At 44.9% G+C, this 12,992-nt stretch overlaps 1 protein-coding gene across 1 annotated transcript in view; it reads right to left on the bottom strand.

Annotated features, from left to right (window-relative positions):
- The window catches only part of PTPRJ (protein tyrosine phosphatase receptor type J), a 76,568-nt gene extending 65,210 nt beyond the window's left edge, over positions 1 to 11,358 (bottom strand). Inside the window, exon 1 of the mRNA XM_063332455.1 lies at positions 10,972 to 11,358. Within this exon, the coding sequence (XP_063188525.1) occupies positions 10,972 to 11,037 (66 nt within the window). The 5' untranslated portion in view covers positions 11,038 to 11,358. The remainder of the gene's footprint in view (positions 1 to 10,971) is intronic.
- Positions 11,359 to 12,992: the final 1,634 nt, after the last annotated feature.

Raw genomic sequence — 12,992 nt, 5'->3', positions numbered from 1 at the left:
TGCGATATGAAGACTGTTGTGACAATGTAGCAATGACTCTGAATAAACATCTGCACATGAGATATCCGTTTTCTTTTTCATATCCCCTTTTTTCCCCAAAAAAGAAATCATTCAGAAGAGAGCAGAAGCAGCTAAGGTAGCCAATTCGCAGCAACAGGAGGGCAGGGGACTCCTCTGTCATCAGTAGCAACTGGTATTTGTCAGAGTTGGGCATTGCAACTTATTATTCTTCTTACCTTGAAGAGGAGCAAGAAAATAAATAAGTAGCAGCAACTGTGTCAGTTGTCGTGAAAAGCCTCAAACTTAGGCACAGGAAGAATCACCGCACACACTGCTTATAAACCAAATCATAAATGCACTGCACAGAATGTTGCACATAAGCATAACGTATGGGGCACAGTGAAGGTTGTCAGAAAAGACCTTCTGTCTGGTAACAGCACAGCAAGCAGCCAATGTGTGTGCTAGGATGGAGGGGGAGCTGCTCTGTGAACCACACAGAACTGCTGCTGGAGAAACAGCAGTCCCTTCCCGCAAGTCAAAACACAAAACAGTGCAAGTAAATGAAAAGAAGTGGGTTTTTTTTTTGTTTTGTTATTTTATTTACACCTCTTAAATGAAGTCCTAACCAACTGCACCATAAAGAGAACTAGGCTCCATTACCAGGAGATAGCTGGGGTGGAAAAAAGGGAAAAGTACACTCTGCAAGTAAATAAATAGCAGCTCTGGCCTTCTGCTCATTACTTCTGCAGCATTATGCTTATCACAATGAACCAGGAAATAGTTGAACAGATACATTTAAAAGTATGAAGACTGAGTCGGAACACAATGGTTAAATACCAGTTAAACCACATACCGTAGGTCTGTCTTGTAGTAGTGGGAAATGAGTACCGCTTAAGGCTGTTCCAGATATTGCATCCACCTGCAAATATTTGCTGCTGGCTAGAGCTCCACACGTATACTCTCACTAGCAGTGTCAGTACTCTCCAAAATATTGCAGTCAAGAAGGAAAAAGAAAAAGTTTGCTCAATACAGAGTACAATAAACTAATTACATGCTTTAATCATGAAAAGCATATAATGCCTGATTGGGGGGGGATTTTTTTATCTTTTTTTTTAAAAGCAGGTTATATGATTATAAAGTTAGTTAAGGATATAGCTGTTTTTTTCAAGCACTTTAAGCTTTCAATTTCATGAATATAAAGAGTTAATTTTCAGCTTCTTTAAAGTGAATCTTTGACTACAAGTGTATAGCAGAGATCAGAAATTACAATGTCACAGAGGAATTCCGCACACACAATAAAAGCACAGGAGAAATTTCACTTTGACTACATAGTCTCAAATCCACATAAAAAAATACCTTGTGTCGAGAGATTAATATTTTAGATCAACTACCTTTCAGCAATAATGAAAAATCACTACAGCTGGAGAAAGAGACAACAAGAAGATAAAAATACACTGACATGGTGCTGGAGGACATTGGCCATTAAAGTCTTATCTTATGAAGAAACAGATAAACACTTTTAACAATATTTCATCTGTAACTGTTAAGCTGGAAAAGATGTCTGTTTCCAAACATATAAAAGAAATGTTTTGGTTTTTTTTTAAATTTGCTTCTGTTAGCTGGCTAGCTTTTTTATTTCTAAGTATCTCCTAGAAATTTTAACATCTCCAAATGCAAGTCCTTCTAAGTTACAAAGGAAAGTTTCCTTTAATAGGGACAAAGGAGAGTATTGTTGAGATTTATTATATACATACAATTACCTGCATTGTTACAGAGATTAAAGGACAAAGGGCCAACAGATCTAATTCCAGATCTTACAGCCTTGTCCTTTCCCATAATTACGTCTTAAAATGGGATTTCACTTAACACATTCACAATACCAATATCTACCAATGCTTTGCATGTACTTAAGAGACAGTTTCAACTATTTTAACAGGGATGCAGCAATACATTTAATTTATCATTGATCATTCAGGTGAACACATTCAACTCAATAGTACCAATAAAGTGCATTTCTTCAGTTGGTTGGAAGAAGAGTCTTAAAACTAGTACAAGGTTCATTAGAAAGAGTAACTGTTAAGTCTATTAGTCACTTAAAAAAAAGGCAAACCAAACTTTCACAAAAATGTCCCCTTTTTTTTTCCCTCCATCTCAGAAATATTTCCAGAAAAATAGGATTTTGAATTGCAGAGAGATACTCAAAAAAGAAAATGAGAATATTTTCATTCTGCAGATAGTAATGCTGCCCATTTATCCCATTTGAGAGTATGTCAGTCCCCTTTCTTCAGCTGTCAGATACAACATCTACTGGAAACTCTAAGTTTAAAGTACCAGGCCTCTGACTGTGTTGTCCACAGTACGCCAGCTAAAAAGGCCAGATCCTGACCTCAGAGCTGGGCTGCTTATTTCTCTCTCGTGCCCAGCTGCACGGAACTAGACCCTAGAGGTAAATTCCCCTCAAAAAATTACGCAAACTGAACCAGAGATAATGAACTTCCCCAGAAAAAAAGCTTTTTTTTTTTCCAGTTTTGTTGTATTTCTCCTTTACAAAAAAAGAAAAGTATGAATCCATAGAAAGTGAAACCATCAAAAACCTCAGTTAACCAGGCACAGCCTACTTTGCAAAAAAACTGCATCGGAATTACACCAGAACAAGTACATTTTTATTGGTATTGAACTCCAGCCTATTATTAGCAGAAGTAGTGGCTGATCCTGAAAGGAGACTGAAAGAATACTAGAATTTAGAAAGCACAATTCATGTAGCAGGAAAGCTATGAGCTGTCAAGTCCTCAAATCCAAATTCAGTTATAAATGGGTCATTATAATATGTGCAGCCTCAAGAAGACATCAGAATTCCCATATCTGCTTTCAATGGGGAAAAATAATTAAAGGAAACAAAATTTAATTACTTAAAAGGACTCTACTGATTTACCATCATTCATTTTATTTCACCTTCGGTTTGAGACATTTATAAGTATATGAAGTTCCTGCAGAATCAGAGAAAGCAACTGAGCATGATCACAAAAGGAAGAAACCCCTAAACTCCCTTATTAACACAATACAATTTTGCATATGTAAATTTGATGCCAGTCACAGGCACCCATTTTTTCCCTTCACACTGATGTTCATAACAAGTCACATTTTGATGTTTAAGAAGTACACTGAAACCATGGCATGCCTAATATTGTAATAAAACCACTGGCAAGGCTGAGTCAATCTCTTTCGATGTTTCCACACTGCTAGTTTCTGCTATGCTGAAACTACTAACATGCATTTCTTTCACCTGTATCCCAGACAGTAATGGTAGAAGTGCTTCTCTTTCTCAGCCAAAGCTACAACTTCATCTCAGAGAGAGGTCATTTGCCCCAAATCCCTGCCAGCACAGAAAACTGGTCCCATTTCCAATTAGGGCTAGTCTTCCCATTTCAGATGTTGCTGGTGGCAGAACCACCTTCTATTTTCAGCTAGACACTATTTACCACTCTAGCATCCTCTCTGCCCTTTCCGCTTCAAAACGCATCAGCCACCTTGCACAAGTAGCAGAGCAAGTTTAGACAAATAAAGACAAAAGGTGTGATCCCTCTTACTATGAATTCAGACAGTAACTAACAAGTTGTCTATCCTGGAGCTGATACAGGCTGCAGCCAGATGAAGCTAACTAAACGAACTCTCATAATTTTTCCCCTTTGCCCCTCCGTATCATGACATCTTTGGCAAAATTAAGTTCAAAGTTTCAAGGAAACACCCTGTGAATCAGTTGGCTGAGCCACTTTGGGCATGAGGAAACCCTGGGCATGTCAGGCAGCAAGAAGCAGCAACCTCCATTTATCTGCAGGACTATTGACATTGCAAGAACAAAAAGCACTAGGGGGAGGCAGCAGGAAGCTTTCACTTTCACTGTGTCATATTACAAATGGTCCCATGCTTCGCTTCTTATGTAGGCTGGCCTGCCCCAAAACGAAGCTGCACCCTTCTCTGACCATGGCCTGCTGCCTCATCCTTTGCAGCACCCTCCTGTCTCGTGAGGCAACACAGAGCTCCCAAGCCAACCTTCCGGTTGGGCACCCACCTGCCCTTTGCATGGCTCTCTCCTTATTTCCAGGGACAGAGTTGGTAGAAATTGTAATTTGCAAATGAGGACTCAAAAGCAGATATGTAGAAACAGACTTGCCAGCAGTGACCTGTTCATGTGTGTATATGAAAATAAACAAGGAAGCTTATTAAAAATGCTCTGACTTAACAGAAACCAAGTGCACAAGAGGAAATAGTGGAAGCTCAGTCTAAGCTCCACCACAATAGGGAATGAAACAAAAGTCACCAGCATTCCTTTGAGAAAACAGCCTCCAGAGTCATCTCCCACTGCAGAGACAAACCTTTAGCAAACACCGTAAGATGCATAACATCATAACCTTTTCTAGGAGTCTTCAGAGTCCCCTATCTTAACACTCATCTACCAAGATGTCCTAAAACCATGAATGATTCATCTCGATACATCCTATAAAAGAAAAAATCCCACTGAAATAGTAAAAGTAGAGACTTTTAAATAGGCATTTAAAACTGTCAAAACATGTCAAACTTTGATCCCCCAATGACCAGGGACAGGCTGAGCTGGTTTGCACAAATAACCCCTCTTTAGGGAGCACTCCTATTCAGGCTAGGTTCAACCCAAATCCTTCCAAACTGTCAGACAAAAAACCCTACCAAAATATTGCCAAAAGGGAGTAAGGAATTAATCTGAGAATACACCTAATCACAGAGCTAGCTGTGTTTTAGATACAAACTATAAAATCCTAACAAGGAAAAGCTCCCAGGCACTTAAGTCCCTCCTCTCACCTGGGCTGTGACAGGGATGAGACCCACTGAAGGAGACAGGACCAGATGTCACCCTCACCCTTTTTTAGAACACCCACAGCCTCCAAGATGGATATGCTAAGACACTTCATCTGCTTACCAGGCTGCAACAGAGAGACTGGAATTTACAATAAAGCTCTGGACCCAACGTTCCAGTCTTTACTTGATGATTTGGTAGTCTCAGAAGCAGAAATTTCTTACCTTCAATGGGGGAAATATGGGTGAAGTTCACACAAATTCTTTATACTCAATCCCTGGCCCTTGAATCTTGTTTCAGTAAACAAGAAAACTGTACTACAGTATGTAGATGGCATTCTCCTGTACGCCACAAAACCAAACCAATCAACCAGAAAACCACCAAGTCTTTCCAACAAAGAAAACACCCAACCCAACATTTAAACCCCCCCCACATTCTAAAGCCTAAATTAGAACCCCAGATGCAATACTCAACAAAAACTTTGCATTAGGAACTTGCCCATGACATACTAGTTATTTCTTTTAATCGTTTAGTTTGGTTAAAACTGTACAAAACAATGAGAAAAGTCAGAAGCATACCAAACAAACAGGAGGTACAAGAAGAATAGGAAGAGGAAACCATAAACAAGCAGATGTGCAGCACTGGAGAGAAAGGGATTTCTAGGCATTGGCTAGGAGAGCTTAAAGGTAATCCCTCCAGTGGTCCCTTCTCCCTCCCTAAAGTAGGACTCGAGCCAAACACAGGCCTTTGCCCTCTTCCCTGCACATACCAACTAAGTTTGGAGCGCCATGCAGAGCCAAGATCAGTTACAGACCGCACAGGTCTGGTACCACAGCAGACTCCAACATCTTTCCTTCCTCTGTTTACAGAGGTGTAGGTGGCGTTTCCTCTATTCTGTTAAAAACATCTGTGCAGTTAAAAGCACAGTCTCCTTTTCTCCCATTACACTTCTACAGGTGGAGAAAGAGGCTTTAATACGTGGCCCTAGGTGTCTCAGATAAATCACAAGAGGGAAAAGAGTGACAGTTGGACTGTGTGGTTCCTAATACCAAGGGATTCTTCTAATTTCCTGGTGATGGTAGGAAAATAACCTTAAGTACATTCAGTGATGTCCCACATACCAGCAACATTTACAGAAAGATAAGGACATTACTCTGTGTTGTCCTGCCTTTTCCACAGAATGCCCACGAATGGCATAGAAGATAATCAAACAAGGCCACAAGTTTATCGATCCAGCTCTGGCTGGACCACATGTATGTGTCCATTCTTTGCTGGATTACAGAAATACCTTTCCCACTTAATCTTGGATTTTCTCCTGGAATTTTGGATTAATAGCCCCAGGAGGCCTGTTAATGTGCAGATACATTTGGGAACAGCTGGAAAGCACTTAGAGAAAACCCTTGGTGCAGCCTTCCAGAGCAGTGCATCTGTTTTGTTCTTCTCTTCCTGCACATGCCTGATCACTCTTTCCCCCCACGCACTGCTTTCTAACGTTTCATATTAGCACATGCTCACCTACACTTAGATGTCTTTTTCCCCACAATTAGAAGTCCTCCCCTGCACAGTCATGTCCTGCTGAAAATTAGTTTCCTACTAATGGCTCCATTTAAGGCAAGGTTCTCTCTCACTCTCCCCTTCCTACATAGGAGCAGGCCCTCTCTGCTAGAGAAAATTCACCTAACTCCTCCTACAATTCCAGCAACCTTTTATGATGTTCAAGGTACTATTTACATTCAAATTTTGGAGTCTAACTAAAAGCATTCACATCAGGCTAACAACCAGATGTGCAGCCACTGACTATTTTAATAGCCTTTCTCTCCTTTACTCATATCGGGAATCTTCTTTCAAGCAAGCAAGCAGAAAAAAAAAACCAAACAAACAACATGATACAGGCTTCATACCTACAAACATCAAATTCCCCGTTCCCACCCACTCTCTAACGTTGCTGAAATGCTCGTCCTGTGATGCACTGTAATTCTAGTAGGAAGAAGGAAATGCATAAATTAAAATTATATGGATTATGCCCTACACAATTAGGATTGGATTATGCCCTACCAAAGATTTTTAAAACAGTAGCAATTTCTCTCTCTCATATTTAGAAACTCCAACCAAAAAAATTTACATGCCATGAAAATCCTCAACAAAGACTTGCATGTAGCTCACATAATTGAGGAAGTACTAATAATAGCGTGGCTGTTTGCACAGACAACATTTCCACTGTGGGCCTGAATTCTGATCTCGAACGTGCAGAAGAAGATATTTTGTTGTGCATTGCTGACTGGAGACTAAAATCAAAGTACTGGAAACCATCTGAATGTGCTGCAATGTGCAGTCAGCCTATGCAGCTAAGGAAGCGCCACGCACATCCATGCCACATGGAAAACAAAGCATCTATTGAGTACTGCAGAAGGTGCTCATGTTGTGTGTTCTTGTAACGAACATAAAGAAGCACATGAAATTAACCTGTGTTGCAGTTTCAAACAAAAATGAAAGCCTTTGCATTTCAGCACCAACTCTCAGTCACCAGAGAAAAATAACTTGTCCAGACAGATGAGAAGTATATTTCTAAGCCCCTCTGACACAAGCAAACCACAGCCACAGCTTCCCTTTCTAGTCTATGCTGCATAAGTCCAGGCCTGCTCAGGTCTCCACATCAGTGATGCCCAGAGCTGTGTTTCTAATGGTGCTCATTAAAGGTTTTACTCCAGAACCATATTTACAGAAGCCTCACATTTCTCAGGCTTTATTCTTTTTAAAAGTGCTAAATGAACTACATGTAGACCTATGTCACAAAGTGTTTGTGAAGTATTTTTGTTAAATGGTACTTATTTTTAACTTTATTTTTCTTTCACGTGCTAAAGATTACCCAGAATAATTCTGCAAACTAAAATACAGAATACCATACAAGAGGAGAATCAACAAGGATGATTAACAATGACCAATAATATATAGCAGAAATTAACTGACATGCAACATACATGCATGACAAGCCCACATTTTAGATATGATGATGCTTCATTTAAACTCCTCAGTTGGAAATTCATATCAGTAATTAAGTCATAATCCTATATAATCGACTCACACAGGTTCAGTAGGAATTCTGTACGTGGAACAAGCTATAAGAACAAGCTATTAGGTCCACAAAAAGGGCATTTATAACTCCAAGCACCAAAACCAGCACACAAACACTGGAGCTTAAAAGTCCATTGCTCTTGAGCAGTAGCTGTTATGTTGTCATATCACTAATACGATCATTTTCAAGTCACTAGGTCCCATAAAAAACACAGAGCAAGGTTTGTTTTTTTTTTTTACAACTCCAACCTTGCCCTCTGGGTTGTAATTCATTAAAAAAATTAGGAAGATGCTTATCCTTGAGTAAAAGATGCCACGGAAAGATCATATGCCTGTCACACCACGCAGGAGCTGCTATGACACAGCCGTTCCACAGCTCGGGATGCTTCCCAGCCCTTGCACGTGTTTGGGCCAACAATGCTGTCTGTGTTAGGAACACTGTCCCCTTACCGACCTCAGAGCCATCTGAAAGGCAAGAAGGAGACTAGATCCAACCGAGAACCACTTCCACCCAACTTGCTGCCTTTCGTCTCATGGGCCAGCAGGGAGACTGTGGACAAGCAGCCTTAACTCTTACAATGCATAAAGTCTGGTTCATGCCACATGCCTGACAGTCTTGTCAGCTGCTGTCATCTTCTTATACCAGCCAAATACCTTACCAGGTAGTCCCAAGCCATGTCCCCATACCTGCACACATGCTATACCACAAACAACACTGGCCAACTCTGACATCTGCCTTAACCTGCGCAAAGAACCCACCACAAAGAGCAAAACTGTTCCCTATCGGAGACCATCCTGATTTTTAGAGGGCAAGATCATGTGAACACTACTTGGAACAAGCAACAAGACTATTGTGCTTAGAGCAAGCATTCCCTCTGCGCAAGGCTTTATTCTGCATCCTTATTGCTGGCATTAATGGGTATATAAACATTATCCTCCCTACTTGCCATAAGTGGCCACACTGAAATTTAGTGATTTCAAATGAGTGGACAATTTGGAGAATCACACCATCAGCAAGGACTTTGTTTACGTCCTGCTCCTCTAAGGAAAAAGCTCCTAAGAGGCCTATCCCTCCAGCTCTCTCTGTAGATCTGACAAGTGCTCCTATATGTTCAAAACTCCGCAAGGTATTGACCAGCGCCAGTTAAAAGATCTGGTGAACAGAGACTTCCTTACATCGGTGCTTTCACATTCACAGGTACACCTAAAGTCACAACTGACACTGTCAAAAACTGTAGTCTTCTGAATTTTCAGACCGTGACACTATGACCTGGGGAGTTCCCACCTAAAATTACGAGCCAGACCAAAATCTGCAGATCTGACCTGTGTCCTGTAACACATTGATGGGACCTCTGATACTATCAGGGGATGACAGGACCTACTTGAGGGTCTCAGAGGGAGTCAGTGGGGTACGCAACTGGGCCCCAAGATGACGAATGCATAAGTATATGTAATTGAGGAGAGAGTCCACTTTTTTTTTTTTATTATTTATCATACTAGACATCAATTAAGAGCCAGGCTTAGAGGACAAGGAGATCATTACATCACGATATTTCATACCCTGCTTGAGAAGAAAAACTACAAACAATAGAGGTCATGGCTGGCAGATCCTCACACAAAGGCTCCTCTGCTTCAAGGAAGAAAAGTCAATGCAAGCCACATGCCCATACAAGGGTCCTGTTGCCTGGGTGAGCCTGCAAGGCTATACCCAGGGACAATCCAGGTCTGCCCTGAGCCTTTCCAAAACACTGGAGTACTTTGATTCCCAAGTCAGTCTTAACTCTTATTCAGAAGAGATTTTTAAACCTAGGCTTGGTACAACATCAGAGATGGAATGACAAAACACTGCAAGTTACCCCAAACTGAATGAGAAACAAAACGAAGAGGAGCAAAGGTGTACAATAGCCATTAGCTGTAATCACAAGCTGGTGCCAATGTAAGATAAGGAAACAACAGTTAAAACTCTAAGTCAATGGTATAGTTCTGATCTGCAGCCCTCAGGGTGGGACTGAAACATAGGCCAGGGAGAACTGTCACCACAGATTACTAAGCACCTTGGTCCATACCAACACACATTGATGCTTCTGTAGCAGAAACCATTGAGGCAGGGAGGCCAAGCAAGTACGTTTGGAAGCAAAAGTTCATCAAGCCCCAAAACACTAAAGTTCACAGCAGTCATGAAGCTCTCCTACGGGAGCAACAGGAAGCTACCAGCTGAGAGAAGCATGGGGTGAAAGTCTATGCCAGCATGTGATGAGTGTGTCACCTGGCAAGTGATTCTGACTTACATCACTGAAAGGTGTTCTTGGAAGAACATCCTGCAATACACTTGGGCACAGAGGAAGGCTTGAAACACAAGTATGTTGGCAAAGGCCTCCCGTTGACCTAAAGCCCTACACTGCCAGGTCTGCTCTCTCCGCACCACGGCAGGATTTTCCCATGAAAACGCCACACCGCTCCTGAAGGCTGCGACCCAGTGGGTGAAGCGCACTACCAGCACGGGCGATGTGCAAATAACATATTACTAATTAACCAGCAGCGACACGACGAGGGCAGGCTACAATACTCAGTGGGGAGACAGGAGCCGTCCCTGCTCTACCTAAGGCAGCTTTTAGCGAGGTAAACAACCGGGGCAGCCTCATGCCCCGAAAGGAGCCACGCGGCTGTACCACCGGCTCGCACCCCCACCACATCCCCGCCGGTACCGGCCAGCGGTCGCCCCCCCACGCTGCGGCCGGGCGGGGCTCAGACCCCCGGAGGGCAGGCGGAGGGCGCCGCGGGGAGGCCGAGGCCGCGGCGATCCTGTCCCAGGTGAGCGCAGCCTCCGCCGGGCCACGCCGCGGCCCCCCTCAGCCTCCCCTTCCCTCTGCGGGCGGCACCGGCAGAGCCACTGCGGGACAAAGCCCGAGCGCCGGCCACACACCTGCCCCGCCGGCCGCACGCCTCCCCAGGGAGCGGAGGGGGCCACCGCCACCCGGGCAGCTCCCAGCGGGGGCAGGTGCGGCGGCCGACGGCCGCGGCGGACCCCCCACCTCCCGCGCCCGGCTCCGTCCCCCGCGACGCGGTCTCACCTTGGCCGACAGCAGCAGCGGCAGCAGCAGGCAAGGCAGGGGTAGGGGCAGCAGCAGCCGCCTCATGGTGGCGGAGAGCGCTCCCCGCTGCGCGCACGGCCGCTCAGCCCGACGCCGCCTCCCCCGGAGACATGGCCGGGCTGCGCGCCCCGCACCGCCCGGCGTCCCACCCCTTCGCCGCCCTCACAGGCGGCGGCAGCGGCGGCGCCTCAGCCTCCCGCCGCTCCCTCTAGCGCTCCCTGACTGGAAAGGCGGGTGGCTGGAGCCGCCGCGGGGGAAGCCCTAAGCGGGGCGGAGCGCGGGGGCGAGCAGGACAGCCAGGCCGATCACCTCTCTCCGCTGCGGCTCATCACCGCCGCTCCCGCCAGCCCCTCGCCCAGGGCTTAAATGGCCGTCTTGCAGCGGGTGGCGGGGGGGGGTTGTGGCTGGCGCTTCCCCGCCTTCACCCCTCCCTCCCGGCATCTGACATCTCCCCCCTCCCCTCCCTTCCCCGCCGGGCCGGGCGAGGAAGTGGCTCCCTCCGAAAGTTTCCCGGCCGCGCCGCGCACCCCCGGAGGAAGCGGCGCTGCGGGGTACGCCCCGCCGCCCGCCCCGTCCCGTCGATGGCGCTCGGGGCCGGGCGGTACGCAGTGAAGGGTCGGTGGTAAAGCGAAGATAACCCGGGCCGCGGGGGCCTCTACCGCCCTCCCTTCCGCCGGCCACGGCCCCACATGGCCCCTGGGGGCCTCGGCGGGTGTAAGGGGCTGTGGAGGCCGGAGGAGGGGATCGTGGTTTTGCCGCATTGAGTGGCTCTGCTTATTGCACCATTCATCACTCCCAGGCAGTGCCCCCCAAAACCCCTGTCCCTTTCCAGGCAGTGGTTTGGACATTTTATCCATGTCATCAAAAAGGACATGACATCATCAAACGCAATCACTTTTATAACCTTAACTTACTTCTCAGGCTTAATGCACTGTTTCACATCATTCATCTTGGGTAAGGGAAAAAGAGAGACAGGGTCAGTTTACATAGCATATCTTTAATTATGGAAACACTGGCAGTCTTCATTTTCTCAAAAGTTTTGAGCTCACATGTTTGTAATTTCCCTCTTTCCTGAGCCCTCAAAACATATGCATGGCATTAGGGAAGCAGCTATTTCCACAGGAGTTCCTGGGAAGACTCACAAGAGTAAGGGCATGTGCATACCTTACTGTTTGGGAGGCTGAGACTTACAGTTGGAGCCAGATAAACAATGTGGAGACATCCCTTCATATCAGTAGGATTTGTGGGAAATAGGGAATTACTTCAGAAAACTACTTTAAAATTGTTAGGGTGCATCCAAATAAGGAAATAAACACTATACAAAAAAACATTAATAAAGCCACCTTTTCTACACTTTCATTCAGTGCAAAGCACCTGAGAATTATTTTCCAGCTGAAGATTCTTCCTGGTAAACCACACACCTGCCAGAATTTTCACCAGCTGCAGTGAAGTTGTAATACTGAGACAACTTTTGCAGATCAAACCCTACCATTTGGAAACTACAGCTCTGACTTAAAAAAAATATTCCTTGTTGCAGCTCCCTGGACCCAAGCAGAGCCCCGCTGGGTCTGAGTTGCCAAACTGCAGCTTCTGGCCAGGCCAGGTTTCCCTGGCATCTAAAATGCAATCAACCGCCTTCATAGTGGCAGATGAGGGCTATGCTGCACAGCTGTACTTGAGCAATCACACTTGGCCATCCTTAGCTCCAATTCAGTGAGAACAACATGGCTTTTTTAATTGCATGCCTTTCCAGTATGATGACATAGTAACTAATCCAGTTACCCCTGAAATTCAGTGGGAATCTCTCCACTGATTTAAGCAGTAATGGCAGCCAGCCCTGAGGGAGGAAATTAAAAAAAAAAATGCACTGAGACAGCAAGAAGTGGGATTCTGACCTATGCAAATTTATAAGTATCTTCAAGTTGATGTTACTATCCGTAGTCTCCACATGTCCCTGGACTCTCAAGTTCACTCATTCTTCTTTCCTTAATAGGGCACAG

This window comes from Chroicocephalus ridibundus, chromosome 4, assembly GCF_963924245.1.
Source record: "Chroicocephalus ridibundus chromosome 4, bChrRid1.1, whole genome shotgun sequence".
Taxonomy (NCBI): domain Eukaryota; kingdom Metazoa; phylum Chordata; class Aves; order Charadriiformes; family Laridae; genus Chroicocephalus; species Chroicocephalus ridibundus.
The sequence above is the reverse complement of the archived record's forward strand: the minus strand, read 5'-3'. Positions and strand labels throughout refer to the sequence as shown.